The sequence below is a fragment of the Vigna unguiculata genome, chromosome 8 (assembly GCF_037176805.1).
Source record: "Vigna unguiculata cultivar grain cowpea cultivar isolate G323 ecotype 2 chromosome 8, ASM3717680v1, whole genome shotgun sequence".
Lineage (NCBI taxonomy): Eukaryota > Viridiplantae > Streptophyta > Magnoliopsida > Fabales > Fabaceae > Vigna > Vigna unguiculata.
In genome coordinates, this window is record NC_140799.1 from 39,132,667 (window position 1) to 39,153,214 (window position 20,548).

General features: G+C 29.9%; 2 protein-coding genes across 3 annotated transcripts; one reads left to right on the forward strand and one right to left on the reverse strand.

Annotated features, from left to right (window-relative positions):
* Window positions 1-1,897: 1,897 nt before the first annotated feature.
* On the reverse strand, window positions 1,898-4,738 carry LOC114193830 (cysteine proteinase inhibitor-like). Its single transcript, XM_028083775.2, has 3 exons — window positions 4,509-4,738; window positions 2,735-2,949; window positions 1,898-2,151 (listed from the first exon to the last, which is right to left on the reverse strand). Exons 1-2 carry the CDS (start codon window positions 4,608-4,610, stop codon window positions 2,746-2,748), a joined length of 306 nt encoding a protein of 101 aa, XP_027939576.1. The 5' UTR covers window positions 4,611-4,738; the 3' UTR covers window positions 1,898-2,151; window positions 2,735-2,745.
* A 6,074-nt stretch (window positions 4,739-10,812) lies between these two features.
* On the forward strand, window positions 10,813-19,061 carry DGS1 (dgd1 suppressor 1). 2 transcript variants are annotated; one of them, XM_028082915.2, is made up of 14 exons: window positions 10,813-11,087; window positions 11,256-11,370; window positions 11,671-11,874; window positions 12,448-12,585; window positions 12,741-12,902; window positions 13,964-14,158; window positions 15,205-15,305; window positions 16,698-16,787; window positions 17,184-17,256; window positions 17,324-17,352; window positions 17,428-17,551; window positions 17,879-17,989; window positions 18,514-18,614; window positions 18,741-19,061. In XM_028082915.2, the coding sequence occupies exons 1-14, from the start codon at window positions 10,879-10,881 to the stop codon at window positions 18,856-18,858; spliced, it is 1,770 nt and encodes a 589-aa protein (XP_027938716.2). In that variant the 5' UTR covers window positions 10,813-10,878; the 3' UTR covers window positions 18,859-19,061. The 2 variants fall into 2 exon arrangements, with proteins under 2 accessions (XP_027938716.2, XP_085521411.1); XM_085665285.1 differs by lacking the exon at window positions 10,813-11,087 and having other exon boundaries at window positions 11,678-11,874.
* Window positions 19,062-20,548: the final 1,487 nt, after the last annotated feature.

The following is a 20,548-nucleotide window of genomic DNA, read 5'->3' on the forward strand; positions in this document are numbered from 1 at the left end:
AACTTTTAACTCTCACAAGGTGAGGCCCTACCCATTCGAAAAAATTATTTTTCATAATTTGCTAACACATGTACAAATAAGTCAAACATCATAAATTTCACAAAATTTCGACAGCATTTCGCATTGGTCTCTGAAGTACACGAAATGAAAGTGATTAATCATGATCACAATCAAGTATGCATCTAGAGAACAACACAAATTAGCCTCAATCGAAATTTTATGAAATTTATGCGTAAACCTCAATGTACACATTGTAGCAAATTATGAAAAATAATTTTTTCAAACTGTCCAATCGGACAATTCAAGATTTAATACAAACGATTAAAAATTTAATCATTTGTATTAAATCTCAAACGGGAACTAAGTTTCGCTCACTGTATACTATAATATCTAATAATAATATTCAAAAATAAAATGCAATGAGAATTATTTAAAATGCATATATCTAATAATAAATATAATTTTATTTACTAATTTTACAAATATTATTATAAAATTTTAAATAAAATATAAAAATAGGCCAAAAAAATTAACAAAAAAATAGTCTAAGACTAAAACTATAATGACATTTATAAATTAATACAAGTAATTTTATACATACAATGAACAAATATATACATACAATGAAAAACTAACCTCCTCTAATTGAAAGACGAACTTTGAGAGGAAGTCTAGGGTCTCCGCACACTGCTGGCCAAATGGGAACGAAGAGCAAGTGGGACGAATCTCAAAACGCTGCAAATGGGGATGAAAACGGAAAATAATCGGTTCAAAACGCGTAAAATCAACCCATAATTAAACCCCAACAAGTTTGATGGCCAAAACCTTTCGAAACTCACCTGGAGGGGGTCGGAAATGGCGTCGCCGGCGGGAACTCTCGCGAAAACGATGAACAGCGCGAGGGTTCTGCGTTTCGCGCAGAGATAAAGCAAAACTTAACGTCGGGGGTGTTATGCCCGACGTTAAGTAACGTCGGGGGTGGGGGGGGCCGACGTTAAGTGACGTCTGGCGCACGCTGGTCCGACGTCCCTTGACGTCTGTCGAGCTGGGGGCCGACGTCCTTTTTTGAGTGACGTCGGGGCGTTTTTGAACAGACGTTAAGTAACGTCTGACGTGGAGCGGGCAGACGTTAAAAATGTCTCATTATTTACAAAAATGTCACCGCGCATTTTTAACGTTGGGCTTTTTTTAGGCAGACGTTATTGGAGTGACGTTAAAGGCCTTTTTTGTGTTAGTGAAATAATTTATTTAAAATAATATCATTATCGTAATGAATACAATATTTTATCAGCTAGAATTGTTGTAATTTATTTGGGAAAATTAAAGACACAATATTATTTTTGGGAATTCTAATCATTTAGAGTATAGAAAATATAAATTTTGAGACATATTTAACGTTACCAACTAAAATAACCTTTTTTTTCTTAAATCTTAATAAGTATGTAGTTGACCAGGTTTTATAAAAAAAGGGGTCGGAGATGAGTATTTTGAAAATATATTGTTTTAATGACTGCTCGTAGGAAATTAGTTTTATGTTTTGATGTATTATTTGAATTGTTTAAAAGTGTTTTAACAATAAAACTAAAACAAATACATGAAATCATTCGCAAGGGGTTGGTTTATATTTAAACTAATAATCAATTGTTAAATTAAAATGAAAAAGAAAAAAAAAGTGTTAACTTATAACTATAAAAACATTTTCCTCATTTGAAATGAATTAAAAAATCTCTTCATAATAATACATTTGAAACTTATTTACAACTCTTAGGTTTACATACTCGAGAGAAATGAGGTTATTTTAACAAATAACATATTTATTGTTATATATATATATATATATATATATATATATATATATATATATAACTATAATTATTTTATACAAAACAAACATAAATACATAATCAGTAATTAAATCATTCTCATGATAACGTTATTATTATTGTAGGAACAAACTTTAATCTATATAATCATTTGATATATAACACACACGCAAATACATAATATAATCAATAATAACTTCCATTTGTAGTAGTAATGCTGAAATAGGATTCCTTAACACGCACACCCTTTTGAAGATCAACAGCCACATTTATTAAATTCATATGGACAATCTTGTGGCCAAGCCAAGAACATGCAATTTTCTGTAACCTGAAAAAACATGAAAGACAGATTCAACAAATCCAACATACAACAAAACTTGGCATAACAAAGTTCAAGAAACTAAAATAGTGCTTATAACAATTGAGTAAAGAAAAATTATACTTTGACTTCTATCGTTTTGTTCTCATCTTTTATTTTCTGACATAATTTAATGTGAATCATTAATTCTTTCAAAGAAAAAATACACTACAAAAAAAATAGAAATTCTACGCATAATTATATACGGAATATAATCCATATATAAATTAAGTTTTACATACGAATTTTTTTCGTATGTAACAACAAACTAATAACTATCCATATTTCCATATGTAAAATTCATATGTAAAATTACCGACGCCTATTTTACATACGGCATCTTTCTCGTATGTAATTCGTCAGAATTATTCAATTACATACGGATTTAGGACTTTACATACGAATTTTGTCTGTATAAAAATTGATTTTTTTTTTGTAATAATAGTGATATATTAATCAATGACTCATACTAATTTACATCAATAAATAAAGAATAAAAGTAAAAAAATGATAATCATAATATCATTATCCTCGGGTAAAATAGTAGCTATACCTGGCCAAGTGCTACACCAAATCTGAAACAGTGTTAAGAGCTACTGGTTTGAATTCCTCCACCTCCTTCAAGTTCAGCCATGCCTTCTCCAACACCTTTGTTTCGTAAACCTTTTCTGTTTCACCATCTTTTGCCTCCAATGTTATGTAGTATAAGATCCCTGCAACCACTTGTTGCTTTGCACTGATCACTCTCACAAACTCCAAAACTGCATTCTGCTTTTTGCATCTCCAATTAAACACCATAAAACGCAAGCAACTTGAAAATATTAATGTTGTATTTTTAAGGTATAAATACACATTTGGTACCCAAATTTTTTCGAAAAGTTCAATTTGGTACCTAAACTTTTGGTTTGTTCAATTTAGTGCTCCAATTTTTTAAAGAGATTCAATTTGGTCCTCTCCGTTAAGTTGGAGTTAACACCGTGTCCGTACAGGACACGTGTCAAGCCATGAAATTTTTTTTTTATTTTTTTTTTGAAAAAAAGTTATTTTTTTTTGAAAAAAAGTTATTTTTTTTCAAAAAATTTAAAAAACTGCCACGTGTCAGTTTATCATTGTGCCATGTGGCAGCTTACAATCATGACACGTGGCAATGTAATAGTTGTTTTCAATTTAGTACCCCAATTTAAATTTTTGGTTCAATTTAGTACCCCAATTTTTTAAAATCATCCAATTTTGTCATCTTCCATTTGAGACCAAATTAGTAAATAAACTTAATTACAACCAATATATACATGTTACAATAACTTTTTCTAATATATACATCAAATCATTTCACCTAAATACTTAAATTATTTTATTTTTTACATTTTAACCTTTGTAATTTTTTATACATAAAATTTTTTACACTTGTAAAAAATAACATAATTTGAATATTTAGGTGTAGTAATTTGATGTATAAATTCAAAACAATTATTTTAACTTTATATAAGATATAATTAAGCTTATTTACTAATTTGGTCTCAAATAGGAAAGGACGAAATTGGATCATTTTAAAAAATTTGGGTACTAAATTGAACCAAAAATTTAAATTAGGGTACTAAATTGAAAACAACTATTACACTGCCACATGTCATGATTGTAAGCTACCACGTGACACAATGATAAACTGACACGTGACAGCTTTTAAATTTTTTGAAAAAATAAATTAATTTTTTTGAAAAAAAAATTAAAAAAAAAAGTAAAAATTTCATGGCTTGACACGTGTCCTGTACGGACACGGTGTTAACTCCAACTTAACGGAGATGACCAAATTGAATCTTTTTAGAAAATTGGGTACCAAATTGAACATTCCTAAAATTCGGGTACCAAATTGAACTTTTCGAAAAAGTTTGGGTACCAAATGTGTATTTATACCTATTTTTAACGTTAGTCAATACAAGTTTGTCTTAAAAACTGTCATGGCTTATAGTATGGTACAAAATTTCAACTTGTATATATTAAAAAACACAAAACTTGATGGAATCCCAAGTCCAATCTCTTCTAGAACATCTGAAATTTCTTAAAAGTAGGATCCACTTCTACCTTGTCTTTCCAAACATAAAAAATTTTAGATTTTGAATATTCAACAAGATTATGGTCACACACCAACAACCGTAAGAAGTTTCTGTGTGTTAAATACCACTAAAACTGACAGACATAATCCAAGAAGGGGATGATCAGAGGTACGAGGAATCAAACACCACTTTGATTATCTTGTACCAAATTAGAGCATAAAACATATATAAGATTTGGTAATAATCGAAGTTGACTTAAAAGGAAGAAAAGAAAACCTGGTTTTTGTTGTAGTCATCAACGGCAAAGCGAGCGAGACTCTGGATATCGATGCTGTTCTCAGCTCCAACGATATCAGTAAGGCCACCTAAAGTTGCCATTTTTCTTTTTCTTTTTTGCTTTCTCTTCTTCTTCTTCTTCTCACTACGCTGTTTCTGCGATCACTCTTATATATACATGGTTGCAGAACAAGGTTTTTTATAAGTCAATATTTTCGCCTAAGAAAAATTGAATACGTGTCTGATAATATTACCATTTTGTTTTTTCGTAAAACTACTTTTATAACTGTTCTTATCAATTTGTTGTTAAAAAAATGTAATTTATGTATTAGTTAAATATCTTACTTTAATATTTTAGTGTTAAAAAGAGTTATCAACTGGTTGTGTGAAAAAAAAGCGAGCGTTAAATTATCTAATTTTCTTTCGTGTGCATGACCAACAAAACTAAAACTTTAGCCTATAAGCATTAAGAACATTAAGAAGAAACTATTGAGTGCTTGTATTTTAGCTTTTAAATTTTAATTTTCTTAAGAAAAAAATAGTAAACAGTGTCTTAAAAATAGTTGAAGAATTAAAAGAGGTTTTGCTTGATAGGATAAAAAAAAAATACAGTCTCTTATACTTTTAAATGATTTTTATAAAAAAAAATTACTATTTGTTGACCAATAAAACGATCAAATTATTCAATAGTTACATAAAACCTATGATTAGTATGGTCAAAATGAAAAAAAGAGAGTGTGAAAGAAAAAAAATGTAAGAAAGTAGGGGAAAGAAATATTAATTGGTGAGAAAAAATTGAATGGAAACAGATATTGTTTGATGAGAAATAAACTAATGGATGAAAAGTTATTTTATTTATTTTTATAATATTATTTAGGTTTAAATATATATTTGGTTTCTATTTTCGTTATTTTTATTCAATTTGGTCATCATCTTCGTTTTGTGTTTAATTAGGTCTACGTTTTCGTCAAATTTTAGTTAATTTAGTCTTTTTAAATAACAGTGTTTAAATAGTTAATATTTTTGAACAATACATGCAACGTGTCAGCTCCTGGTTTTTTTAATTTTTTTTAATTTTTAATTTTTTTAAAAATTCTTTTAATTTAAAAAAATTGTGCCACGCGTCAATTTGTGGTTATATTATTTATTTTTGTTCAATTTAGTCCCAATATTCGTTATTTTTGTTCAATTTAGTCCTTATATTCGTTATTTTTGTTTAATTTAGTCTCAATTTTTGTTAAAGTGAAACAAATTTTCCCTTTCAAATTGACACAAAATTTAATTTTTTATATATTTAATTATAAATTGAATATAATTCTTATATTCAATTATTAAATAAAATATAATTATTTAAATTTATACATAAGAAGTACATCTTAATGGATAACAAACAAAAGATTGATTAGTAAGTTTAAAATATTGTACACAAAGTAATATGAGTTTCTCACTCATTGGTTCATTATTTGTTCTCCACTTAGATTGATATCTGATTTGACCTTTTTTTTTCATTCAAGTCAGTAACTTAGTGCAAGCAATAAGGGTTAATTTGTGTAACTTGTAATCAAATTCGTGGTACATAAGAAGTACATCCCATTAGACGAAAAAAAAATTGATTAGTAAATTTTAAAAAATTGTATGAAAAATAACACGCAACTTTCTACCTATTTGTTCATTATACCCCACTTAGATTGAGATTTTAATTGATTTTTTTTTTCAAGCCAGCCACCTTGTGAAAAACATAAGGGTTGTTTTTGTGACTTGTAAGCAAATTCAAATTTGTAGTACACAAGAAGTACATTCATTTGATGACAAAAAAAGATTGATAAGTAAATTTTAATAAATTGAACGAAAAGTAATACGCATTTGTTCTTTGTACCCACCTGTTTGTCTATCTAGTTTGGTCTTTTTTTTATTCAAGCCACCCACCTAGTGTAAGAAATAAGGGTTAATTTTTGTAACTAATAATAAAATTCAAGATTGATTAGTAAATTATAAGAAATTGTATGAATAGTAACAAGCAACTCCTCACATATTTATTCACTATGCCCCCACTTAGATTGAGATCTTTTTCTTTTTTTCAAGCCAGCCACCTTGGAAAAAACATAAGGGTTGTTTTTGTGAGTTGTAAGTAAATGTGTGGTACATAAGAAATACATCTATTTGATGACAAAAACTGATTGATAACTAAATTTTAATAAATTGTACGAAAAGTAATAAGCATTCGTTCTTTGTGCCCCACTTGTTTTCCTATCTAGTTTGACCTACTTTTTTCTTCAAGCCAACCACCTAGTGCAAAAAATAAGGATAGATTTTTTTAACTAATAATAAATTTTGTGGTACATAAGAAATACATCCCATTGGACAAAAAAAAGATTGATTGGTAAATTTTAAAAAATTGTACGAAAAGTAACAAGCAACTCCCAATATATTTGTTCATTATGCCCTACTTAGATTGAGATCTTATTTGACTTATTTTTTTCAAGTTAGTCACCTTGTAAAAAACAGTTGTTTTTGTGACTACCAACTTCGTGGTTCATAAGAAGTACACCCATTGAATGACAAAAAAAGATTTATCAATAAATCTTAATAAATTGTACGAAAAGTAATACGCATTTGTTCTTTGTGCCCCACTTATTTGCCTATCTAGTTTGGCCTATTTTTTTTTTCTTCAAGCCAGCCACCTAGTGCAAGAGATAAGGGTAGATTTTTTTAACTAATAATGAATTTCGTGGTACATAAGAAATACATCCCATTGGACAAAAAAAAAGATTGTACGAAAAATAACAAAACACTCTCAATATATTTGTTCATTATGCCCTACTTAGATTGAGATCTTATTAGACTTTTCTTTTTCAAGCCAGCCACCTTGTGAAAAAACATAAGGGTTGTTTTTGTGACTTGTAAGTAAATGCGTGGTACATACGAAGTACATCCATTTGATGACAAAAACTTATTGATTAATAAATTTTAATAAAATGTACAAAAAGTAATAAGCATTCGTTCTTTGTGTCCCACTTGTTTGTCTATCTATTTTGGCCTATCTTTTTCTTCACGCCAGCCACCTACTGCAAGAAATAAGAGTATAATTTTTTAACTAATAATGAATTTCGTGGTACATAAGAAATACAACCCATTGGACGAGAAAAAAGTTTGATTAGTAAATTTTAAAAAATTGTATGAAAAGTAACAAACAACTCCCAATATATTTGTTCGTTATGCCCCACTTAGATTGATATCTTATTTGACTTATTTTTTCTTTTAAAGCCAGCCATCTTATGAAAAACATAACGGTTATTTTTGTGACTTGCAAGCAAATTCGTGGTTCATAAGAAGTACATCCATTAGATAACAAAAAAAGATTGATCAGTAAATCTTAATAAATAGGATGAAATGTAATACATATTTGTTCTTTGTGCCCCACTTATTTGCCTATCTAGTTTGGCCATTTTTTTCTTCAAGTCAGCCACCTAGTACAAGAAATAAAGATAGATTTTTTTAACTAATAATGAAATTCATGGTACATAAGAAATACATCCAATTGAACGAAAAAAAAAATTATTAGTAAATTTTAAAAAATTGTACCAAAAGTAACAAGCAACACTCAACATATTTATTCATTGTTCCCTACTTAGATTGAGATCTTGATTGACTTGTTTTTTTTTTCTAGCCAGCCACCTTGTGCAAAAAATAAGGGTTGTTTTTATGACTTGTAAGTAAATGCGTGGTATATAACAAGTACATCCATTTGATGACAAAAAATGATTGATCAGTAAATTTTAATAAATTGTACGAAAAGTATTACGCATTTGTTCTTTGTGCCCACTTGTTTGTCTATCGAGTTTGGCCCTTTTTTTATTCAAGCCAGCCACCTATCTCAAGAAATAAGGGTTAATTTTTTTAACTAATAATAAAATTAGTGGTACATAAGAAAGACATGGACGAAAAAAAAAGATTGATTAGTAAATTTTAAGAAATATTACGAAAAGTAACAAGCAACTCCCCACATATTTGTTCATTATGCCCCACTTCGATTGAGATCTTATTTGACTTTTTTTTTTCAAGTCAGCCACCTTGTGAAAAACATAAGGGTTATTTTTGTGACTTGTAAGTAAATGCGTGGTACATACAAAGTACATCCATTTGATAACAATAACTGATTGATCAATAAATTGTACGAAAGTAATAAGCATTCGTTCTTTGTGCCCCACTTGTTTGCCAATCTAGTTTGGCCTATTTTCTCTTTCAAGCCAGCCACCTAGTGCAAGAAATAAGGATAAATTTTTTTAACTAATAATGAATTTTATGGTACATAAAAAATACATCCCATTGGACGAAAAACAAAAAGATTGATTGGTAAATTTTAAAAAATTGTACGAAAAGTAACAAGCAACTCCCAATATATTTGTTCATTATGCCCCACTTAGATTTAGATCTTATTTGACTTTTGTTTTTCAAGCCAGCCACCTTGTGAAAAACATAAGGGTTGTTTTTTGTGACTTGTAAGAAAATTCGTGGTTTATAAGGAGTACATTCATTAGATGACAAAAAAAGATTGATCAATAAATCTTAATAAATTGTACGAAAAGTATTACGCATTTGCTCTTTGTGCTTACTCTTTTGTCTATCTAGTTTGACCTTTTTTTTTTCTTCAAGTTAGTCACCTAGTGCAAGAAATAAAGGTTAATTTTTGTAACTTGTAATGAAATTCGTGGTAGATAAGAAATATATCCACTTAGACAAAAAAAAAAAAGATTGATTAGTAAATTTTAAAAAATTGTACCAAAAGTAAACAACAACTTCCCACATATTTATTCATTGTGTCCTACTTAGATTGAGATATTTTTTTTCTAGTCAGCGACCTTGTGAAAAAAATAAGGTTGTTTTTATGACTTGTAAGTAAATGCGTGGTATATAAGAAGTACATCCATTTGATGACAAAAAATGATTGATCAGTAAATTTTAATAAATTGTAGGAAACGTATTACGCATTTGTTCTTTGTGCCCGCTTGTTTGTCTATCTAGTTTGTCCCTTTTCTTTATTCAAGTCAGCCACCTAGTGCAAGAAATAAGGGTTAATTTTTGTAACTAATAATAAAATTCGTGGTACATAAGAAAGACATCCCATTGGACGAAAAAAAAAAGATTGATTAGTAAATTTTAAGAAATTGTACGAAAAGTAACAAGCAACTTCCCACATATTTGTTCATTATGTCCCACTTAGATTGAAATTTTATTTGACTTTTTTTTTTTTTTCAAACCAGCCACCTTGTGAAAAACATAAGGGTGTTTTTTGTGACTTGTAAGCAAATTCGTGCTTCATAAAAAGTACATCCATTGGATGACAAAAAAGATTGGTCAATAAATTTTAATAAATTGTACGAAAAGTAATACACATTTGTTATCTGTGCCTCACTTATTTGCCTATCTAGTTTGCCCTATTTTTTTCTTCAAGGCATTCACCTATGCAAGAAATAAGGGTTGATTTTTGTAACTTATAATGAAATTTGTGGTATTTAAGAAGTACATCCACTTAGAACGAAAACAAAAAAGATTGTTTAGTAAATTTTAAAAAATTGTACGAAAAGTAACAAGCAACTCTCCACATATTTGTTCATTGTGTCCCACTTAGATGGAGATCTTGATTGACTTTTTTTTTTCTAGTCAGCTAGCTTGTGCAAAAAGTAAGGGTTGTTTTTGTGACTTGTTAGTAAATGCGTGTTACATAAGAAGTATATCCATTTGATGACAAAAAAAGATTGATAAATAAATTTTTAAAAATTTGATGAAAAATATTACGCAGTTCCTCACTAATGTGTTCTTTGTGCCCTACTTATTTGCCTATCTAGTTTGACCTATTTTCTTTCTTAAAGTCAGTCTACCTAGTGCTACCAATCAAGATTGATTTTGTTAACTTATAGTAAAATTTGTGACACATAAAATATAACTAGTGAGATCTTATTTGAGTTTTTTGTTTTTCAAACCAACTATCTTACGAAAAAAAATAGTTTTTTTTTTTTTAACTTGTAAGCAAACTCATGACGGTAATACTTAAAAAATTAGATAAACATTTTTTATTTCATTACTATTAAAATGTTAAGTTAATCAATTATTAATATATATATATATATATATATATAATACAATATAATAAATTACAAAAATAAATCAAGCTAACCATTTTTAACTCAACCATTTCTAGTTCAACTAATAACGAGCTTTGACTCACTTCGACAACCGATTGGGGACTGGCTGCTCCATGATCGAACCAAGTTTACTTTAATTTAATAAAAAAAAAAAAAAACTACTACATAGTCAAAAAGGTGTTGGAAAAGTTTCTTTGAGCAGCGCGAAGCTTGGAGCAGCGGTTCTCATGGCGGTTCCACCATCGGAAACCGAATCCACGGAAAACACAACATTTCTTTCACAATTTTATTCTCATTATCTTCGAAACCGAATCCACGCTCTCTATCCCTTCTTCCCCAAAAACTTTTTCTCCATTTTCGCTATCCCCTTCAGATCAACCCCGCGTCGGGAATGTCTTCCTCTTCCGCTACCCTCCTCTTCGTTCGACTCTCCCCTGTACGCTCATTTTCCTTTTCACTTCTACAAAATCAATCATTAATCGATGAATATTCTTTCGTCTTTAAATATCATTCTCATTTTATTCTCAGCTCTCTTTCTATTTCTACGTGGATAGAACGAATGCTTATTAGGGTTTTTGATGTTTGGTGCTGTGTTCCCTTGCAGGCTCATTACCAAGAGATCGAGAGTGCATGGTATTGTGGAGGGTATATTGGAGCGTGTTTTGATGAATTTGCATAGCGTTCAAAAGAATCTCCAGTTCTGGCAGTTCAGAGCTAAGGTTCTGTCTTTAAATATCTTGTCATTTTGGCTTTTTAATGTGTATTGTAAAAAATTTCTTAAAAAAATTAAGAAGAAAAAGGAATCTAAACAAGTTACTACATATGCCAATTTTAACTAATGTATAGATTGAAAATAAGCTTACTTATAAACTAACTTTAACTTGTAATGAAACAGTTCATTTTTCTTTTTTAGTTTTATTTTTTACAGGTATTCATGAAAAAATTATCCAAACATGTCTTTAGCTCAAGCTGTGTCCATTCTGGAAATAGCTATATTGCTTATTTGTTTAAAATTTCAGAGGTCAGATTCCGAGAAGGCACGTTTCATGATTTTTGAGAGGGGTCCAAGGGCTTTTGTTGATGAAACAATCAAGTTGTTGCGTGGATTCACTGCTCAGGATTCGTCTTCACGGAGTCTGTGCCAATCTGCGTCTGATTTTATTGACGAGAGAGTAGCTGTTTTGAGTAGCTTAAGATATTCACTTGCCACATTTTTAGCTCAGGTTTGCTTTGTCTGATTTATTGTCTCCTAATGTTTGAATTACAATAGTCTTTCATGACTAGAATGAATATAATTTACTTGTTGTCAAGCTCGCTTAATAGTGGATACTTTTATGTTGCTGCATGATTCTGTCACATTGGAGTTATTAATCTTCATATTTGTAGAAGAGAAAGTTTGCAATGACTGAATGATTATGAAGGTGATGCTGTATCTTTCGTGTTTTTGTAGCAGCTGCTGCTTTTTACTGAATTGGGTTAGTTTTGTTTTTGGGCACTTCCCCTACCTTTTCCTGGCTGTGGCACTGTTATTGATGTCTTTAGGGGAACTTTTATATAGGCCTTGGGAGGGATTATGAGGATAGGTTTCACAGGATAGTTCAGTGAGGATATAAACAAATTGTTTACATGTAGATTTGGGACTCAGTTCCTCTGGCAACCCATGAAACACTTTTGAATTCACCTATAGAAATAGAAAATTATAAATATGAAGAATTGCTCTATCAACTTCACTTTGTTAAAGGCCAATATGCTATCAATTCTCTGATATTACTTCAAATTTGAAACTTCGTGCTCAGGTTTATATGGAAGTTGACAAAGTTGGAGAGGATTTAGTGGCAAATCCAGAGACAGAGCTGCCATCGTTGTTAGTTACAATTAGTGATTTGTTTTCTACAATAGAAGCTTCAATTGGGCATCTACATGCAGTGCGTGAGGTATATATAGATAAAGTTGTGCATTTTGGCCTTTTTCCCTCTGTTTTTATGTTACTCTTAACCCTTATTACTATGAGCCGTGATTTTTTAATGCAAAACTGGAGCGTGTTTGCAGCTTAACATTGCTAAAAAGTTTACCTTATGTGCATATTCAGAGTGATTCTTCTGTTGACGGGACCTATTCAATCCCTCTGCTATTTGAGAAGGTGCCAAAAATACATCAGGAAGGATCTCAGTGGACAGAATGTGAAATAAGAAATGCTATCAATTCAATTTATCAAAATTTAGACAAGCTGGACGCATACATATCTCTTCTTGTAAGATCTTCTATCTTAATTATTCAACTTCCCGCAGCTCACTGTATTAGCACTAGCATTTTTCTTTTGATTTTCTGGTGAGCAGTATCGTAGCACTGCTTCTGTGCCTTACTGTTCAGCATTCTTTTTTATTTTCTAACAAAAAATTACGAAGTTCTGTGTAAAAATAGATTTGTTAATACTTTTTAATTTATATACTTCTATAAACAAAGTCTAACCACAGAGATGACTTTTTTTTTTGTTTGTTCAGAATTCTAATAATTGAATAGATACACTTTTTTTCACAAACTGAATATCAACTTATTCTTAGTTCTAAACAGTAACTTGAAAATATGAAATATTAAACAACAATATTTTTTAACCTTCCTGAAAATAAGGTTTCAACCATAATCATGATATTAACACTTTGCTTGCTATTATGTGTTAGAAAGAGTCATTTCTGTTTGCTATTTGGCAATAGTTCCTTCATGATTAAATGAATAGGTAGCTGTAATGATCATTGGCTAAGGGGATTAGTTTCACCCAAAGGATATGTTGATTCATGGGGCATGTGTACTCTATTCATTTAGAAAACCATTTTTATATGAAAATGAGAGAAGTAAACAGTAGCCATACTATCATGGGGTCCGTTAAAATTAATGGATTACCTAACGTTCTCTTGTTACAATGTACTGTGATCCCCTTTGCTTTGGTTGGTAACGGAAGAGTAAACCCTTCCATTAGACAACTGTTGCATTGGTACTTGTTATTATATCTTAAACATTTTAGGTGTCTCTTATGTTATTTTCTATATTTTAACAATCCGTTGGACTTTGTCAATGCAACAATGCCTATTAGAAGTGGACAAAATTATCTTGACTGGAGTCAATTACAAGGGCTTCTATTTTTTTTACCATTTATGTTGGATTTAGTCATCCATGGAGGTTCTGAAATTGAACAATTGATAAACTTTTTTTATAATACTTATGCATTTCTAGTCTCAGTAGGTTTATGTTGATTGGGCTGTTGTGTAACATTGATAAAATTTTAAATTGCAATTTAATGGTTGTGATATGTTTCAGGTCTTCAAACATAGAAAGCCGACGAAAATTACTCAATATTGGATCCACTATACATGTGGTGCAGTTGGTCTGTCAGTATGCTCGATTTGGCTCTTACGGCATAGTAGATTGGTGGGGAGTTCTGATCTTGATAATTGGATTCAGGAAGCTAAGAACTCAACAATTGGCTTTTTTAAGAATCATGTAGAGCAACCGGTACATCTCTTCTTGATGATTTACTAGGGCTTCGTTATTCTTTCCTATTTTTTCGTCTTCAATAAAGGAGACTTGAACTTAACATTTCCTTATGAGATAGGAGCTGTAGTAAGCATTATAAAATTTGCTTAACCTCATTTCCCATTAAAATCTCAATGTATTGCTAATTAGAATTAACTTTGTAGCCTTCCTAAAAGTCTGTTTTCCGTGAGCAATGGACAAAATTCTTTTCCTTGAGTCTTTTCCCTCTTCATTCCTATCTTGATTTCTGTTGAAAAGTTGACCAAACTGATTGAGGTTTACAATTGATGTAGAATGGAAGCATGAAATAAGGTTTAATATTGTCTAGTAGCTGATCTAAAGTGTATTTATGCAGGCAAGGTTGGATTCCAGTATAAAAAAGATGGAAGCCCTTAGAATATTGTAAAGCTAGAAAGAGTGTTGTTTCATATTTTTAAGTTAAGCCTAGCCCTAGAATTATTTTATTTAGGATTAAATATGTTTTTGGTCCCTCAAGTTTCAGCGAAATTTGGAATTAGTCTCTCATCAAAACTTTTAACCAATTTAGTCTTTCATCTTTCAAAATGCGTGAATTTAGTCCTTTTAACCAAATTTTGTTAAGTTTATCTGACGTTTCAAGCACATTTTATGATAGTATTTAAATTATTTACACTGTTTGACACATTTTTGTTTTAATGTTAACTTAAATATTATCATGAAATGCGCTTGAAACGTCACATAAACTTAACAAAATTTGGTTAAAAGGACTAAATTCAGGCATTGTGAAAGATGAAGGACTAAATTGGTATAAAGTTTTGATGAGGGACTAATTCCAAAATTCACTGAAACTTGAGGACCAAAAACATATTTAACCCTTTTATTTAATATCCCATTAGTACTCATTGTACTTTGATTAGGCTGAACCCACAGTTGAAACTACATAAAATCTTTAAAATGATCCCTATAAAAATTACTGTTGAGATTTGAGCCTCTTCTTTGTCACTGTCCCACATCTTTGTATATATGCTGATGCAATTAATTTTCAGATTTTATCCATTAGGGATGAACTTTTTGAGACATTCAGGAAGAGACATCAAGGTATTATGGAGCTTGAAGAGGTGCAATTAACTTCTAACTCATTACACAGGTTTGGTTTTTAAATATGTTGCCCTCCTTTTTCTTTAATATTAAACCTGTATAGGACCTTTAGTTTTACAAATAAAACGAAATCATAATATGCTTATTTTAAATTTAATTTTGTAAATAAAATATCAAGTAAACACCAATCTATGTGAAGTAATTTTAAAACTTTTGGAGATTCAGAAGAACCCTTCCTTTCAAAAACCCACTATTCAATTAGTTGTTGTTATTAGACAGTATAGACTTGTATGGAAAAGCTTCTTGTGAATCATGGAGGTTTGCTTCTGGTATATGTAATTACGTGTGTGCATGGTATTATTCATTCATAATAGAATATGCATGTATGCAAGTTGGTGAACTGTGTTGGGTATGTGTGATTAGGGTTGTTCAAAATTGAATTGTTAAAAAAAAAATACTAAACTTTTTAAAAGAAAACTAAACTGAATTGGTTATATTAGTTTAGTTTTTGAAAAACTGAATTGTTCCTAAATAGAATTGTTTGGACTAAACTGGACTATGACTTATGAGATTGCAAAATATACTCTAAAATAAGATGCTCATTGGTAATAATTCAAACAATTTAAATAGTTCTACCAATTCAAAAGCAATTTAGGGTAGTTCAATTTGGTTCAGTTCACTCAAAACATGATGCAGTTTATTTCAGTTCTTTTAAACCATTATACAATTAATTTTAGTTCTGTTGAACCACTTTTAAAGTTTAATTCAGTTTCAGAATAGTGCAGTTTAATTCATGTATATTTTTCCAGCCTGTGTTATGATGCCTGTGAAGGAATGTTTGTAGGATTATGGGTGGGGTAACTGCTTGTGAAACTGTTGGGACCTTGCAAATTTTAATGAGTTGTGTTGAGTCTCTTCTGTGGCTTGAATTAGAACTGATTATATTTGTAGAAGATTTAATTGGAATAGAAATAAATATATATATATATATATATATATATATATATATATATATATATATATATATATATATATATACCAGCTAATGAAAGTTATGCAACAAATGTAGAATGCGTGTAATATTCACGATTCAGTGTAGTCCAGTTATCTACCATGATATTTTACTATATTCTGTAGCATCCTTTTGTACCATAGGTAGAAATATAATCCTCTTATACCACCTAAATCTCCATCTGAAGAATATGGATTTATTTGCAACGAGATAAAACATGTTCAACAGTTATGATATATTAGAGATAGCTATCCTTTGGGCTATCAATTATTTAATTTTTTTATGACTACCTGGAATTGCATTTCGTCATATTCATTGATATTAAATTTGACTTGCAATAGTAATGTACTCGATACTGAAAGCATGCTAGCTGTATGGATGATTGGATATTGCTTTCTTAGTAACTATTTCTAAAAAATTTCCGTGCAGGATGTTGTTGGCATTCAGTGAACAGGCAAAGGGTCAGAATATCCCAGCGAATGCTTCAGACCAGGAAATGCTTGAGATAGTCATGGATAGGTGAGTTGGGATATCTCTAGCTATGCTGGTCCAATGGTAGTAAGTTGCTTCTCTAATTGAGTTTGAAGTAGATACATAGATTTACTTGTAAGCAATTTTTTATGATATTATTCCTACAGGGTTCATCCTGGATGTTCATATAAAATATTTTCAATTTATATTGATTGACTATATTTTAAACTTTACAGAATTAAACTTGGATTTTGATGGAACCAATGGACAATTACAAACAGAAAGTGAATTTTATATGTAGTAGTCCTCTCCATATCATGTAATAGGAAGAAATGTTGAATTTAAATTAGAATCCTTATTAGTAAAGTTCTTGGTATAACTTCATTTCTTGTAACATTGATGTTTATCATGTGCTAAGATCTAATTTTCCAAGTATAAATGCAGGTATGAGAAGGAACTCATGCATCCTATTCAAAACCTTCTGAATGGAGAGTTGGTTCGCGCTATACTTATTCAGGTACTGTAATTCGTACGTTATATGCTACATCTGTTTAAGGTTTTAACATAATTCTTCAATATTCCAGGTTCAGAAGCTCAAGCTGGATACCGAGACGTGAGTTTATTTGAATCTACAAATTCAAGTAAATATTCACATTGTTTTAATTCCTTAATATAATATTTTGGTTAGGGCAATGCTAGAGCTGAACCAGATTCTACGGGCAAATGAAATCAACTTCGCCGTTTTGACCGCTTTACCTGCATTCTTTCTGTCTCTTTTACTAATCATGGTAGTACGTGCATGGTTCAAACAGGTATTTTCCCTTTTTAATTTGCACAAAATTATGACGATAATGCTGATAGGAATCCAAATATAATACTACAGTTCTTGCATACCCTAAAGAAAACTTGTATGAATGAGTTGGAGCGTGGATCTTGTTTGGAGTGACACATTTTTAGTGTATGGTTGGGATACTGTTAGAATTTTAGTCCCTGTAAAAATTTAATTACACATTGTGCAATTTTGGTCCCTTACAATTTTAAGAATATGCAATTTCGGGCTCTATAAAAACTTAACTGTGCATTTGGTCATTCAGTTTTCTTTATTCATTAGCATTGATAAAGAAGTTTGTATAAATTAGGATACCAAAGCTGAGGGAAGAGGTAGAGTGGCTCGCATTCAGAGGAGGTTACTTGTTGCTGAGATTAAGAAAAGGATTGTGCGGTACCAACATTATGTTGAGCAAGGGCGGGTAAGAAGCTTCCTGATTCTTGTACATACATGTGACTATAGTTCTTCCTGAATAGAAGTTTCACGTCATTTGTACATACACATACGACTCTTGATTTTATTTAGCCCTCGCTAAATGAAGTTTCAACTCTCTCCACTCACACACACACATTATGGAGACGGGATTCACCTAGGCAGAGTAAGTCTAGAATACTCATGATACAGTATATGAAAGATGTTCTTCACTGTGCAATTTTTTCTCCACAGAAAACGTCTTCATTTTAGTAGTTTGAGATACGAATGGGGTTCACGAACTTCATTTTCTGCTCGTTTAGCAAAACACCATAATATTTCTCCCATCATGACACGTTCTAACATGAAATTTATGACAGAAATTTGGGAATATGTTCCAATTATGTTTAATGGTTTAAAATTAGTTTTATCAAAATCAATTCTATTTAACTTTATAACAAAGGAATTCTTAGTTAATTTGAACGTGATGGATAAAAGAAAGATAGAAAAGTTGACGTTACATGTTATCTACAGGAGAGAGATGCACAATGTATGTTTGGATTGGCACTCTATAGCCTGAACCGCCTATATCACTCTGTCAAATGGCACGCAGAAGCTTCTGGAGAGTGGGAGAGGTTAGTGGCACTCTTTATGTCAAGTCACTTTCTGTTTATCAGACTTATATTTATGATTTGAAATACGTGAAAAGGGTGTGAATTCTATGATTGTTAAAATTGGTAAATCAATTATATTATGAACAGTTTGCGTGAGGATATAGTAGATTTGGCAGCCCCTGGACTGCAAACTTCCGACAAGCTCTCTGTGATATCACACATGGTTACATATGACTGTTTGCTTCCAAGTCAGAGCCGCCGGTAGCGTATTTTAGTATACTGTTTTTTTCTTAATTCTTTCAATGATGCTTCTCTGGCTACTTTGAAATCCAATTTTGTTTTGGGTGTATGCATATCTACCTCATGCGTGGTGACATTTTATCGCCATAGTATGATAAAAGATTTTGACAAATTTAACTATTGAATACAAATCATGTTTTGAATGGATGATAAATGTTCATTAAATAAGCCAGAAGTCTCCAAGTTCGTTCGAAGGGAGTGAAATACTGAAACATGATTTTGGGGTTACCCGCTTTAAAATTGTGTTTTTCGATTAAATTTCTCTGTTTAGTCACACTAGATGAATTTTGTGATGATGTCGATGAATGTTTTAATGTGAAAAACTTAGAAATATTAATGTATCTCAAAAAATAAAAATTATAAATCTATGTAAACGGTTAGTTTGTGTAAACATTGAATCTTTTATTTTTATAAATTTAATTAGTGAAATATTGTCTAATAACATGGTATAGATTAATTGATTCAATTGGCATTAATTAACCTTATCAAAACAGTCGGCTTTTTTTTCTAGGAATGTGCCACATTTTTTCTAAAGAAACTAATTAATTATAATATAATATGGGTCGTTGTCATCCTGCATACTTATTCTATATACATTAATATTATACCATAAATAATCTTAAAATAATTTTGTGTCAGTGAGTATAAATTTTATTAATTTAAAAATTAGAATATTAATATACAAATAAATTTAGATTATTAAATATGCAAAAATTAAAATATTAAAATTCAAAATTCAAAAGTATTATACATTTTTTAAAATTATTATCAAAATTGAGAATAAGAAAATGATACATAATCTGACATTGTTGCAATCATTGTTACATGATATTGACACATGAAAAACTTTTAAATTAAAAACATTTAAAAGAAAATTTAAAAATCATATCTTTCTAACACTCTTAGTACAATATTAACAAAGATGATTTGATTGCATCAAATCTTTTAAAATAGAGATGAAATTAAGATAAATAAACTACAAACATAATTTGACGTTATATTTTATTTTTTAAAAAATTAGAACTTTGCGACACAAATTGAGGAAGTTCACAACTAACCTAAAAATGAGTTTTTTTAAGGCTTATAATATTTAATATGAAAAAGTTGGACTTAATTTTCAAATGATAATGCAATTTATTTTATTTTATTTTAAGTCTGTGAGTAACCCACATAAATGCCATGACATAATAGACAATATTTTTATTATTAGGAATTTAGAAATTAACTCAAACCAAGTCATATAGCAATAATGTGTTCACCTAAATTAGTTGACTAAATTAAAAATTGAAATTTATAATTTGATATTGTACGGTATATCTAGAACTAAAAGTAAAGTTTCGTTCAAAATTAAATGGAGCTAAAGTAAACTATAAATTAGCTGTATTTAAATGAAATAAAATAAATAAATAGAATATGATACTGTAGGAAAAATTCACTCCATTGATGGTTTATTTGGATAATATTTTCAAAACTTTTATAGAAAACATAAAAAAATAAACAATATAAGCTAAATTAGTTCGTACAAGCTTATTTATATGGTAAGTTAAATTATTTCATTTTAGTTTCTTTTAAAATCATTTTAATTTATACATAATATTAATTTAACATGTAAATAAATGTATTTCATTTTTAAGGAGTGTGTTTAAAGTTTTCAT

Bases quoted from the DNA above. Each gene is read 5' to 3' on its own strand.
- LOC114193830 (XM_028083775.2), bottom strand. From the start codon at position 4,610: ATGGCAACTTTAGGTGGCCTTACTGATATCGTTGGAGCTGAGAACAGC. The intron at 2,950-4,508 runs GTTTTCTTTTCT...TGCAAAAAGCAG, and splicing joins ATGACTACAACAAAAACCAG to AATGCAGTTTTGGAGTTTGT.
- DGS1 (XM_028082915.2), top strand. From the start codon at position 10,879: ATGGCGGTTCCACCATCGGAAACCGAATCCACGGAAAACACAACATTT. The intron at 11,875-12,447 runs GTTTGCTTTGTC...CTTCGTGCTCAG, and splicing joins TTGCCACATTTTTAGCTCAG to GTTTATATGGAAGTTGACAA. The intron at 12,903-13,963 runs GTAAGATCTTCT...GATATGTTTCAG, and splicing joins ACGCATACATATCTCTTCTT to GTCTTCAAACATAGAAAGCC.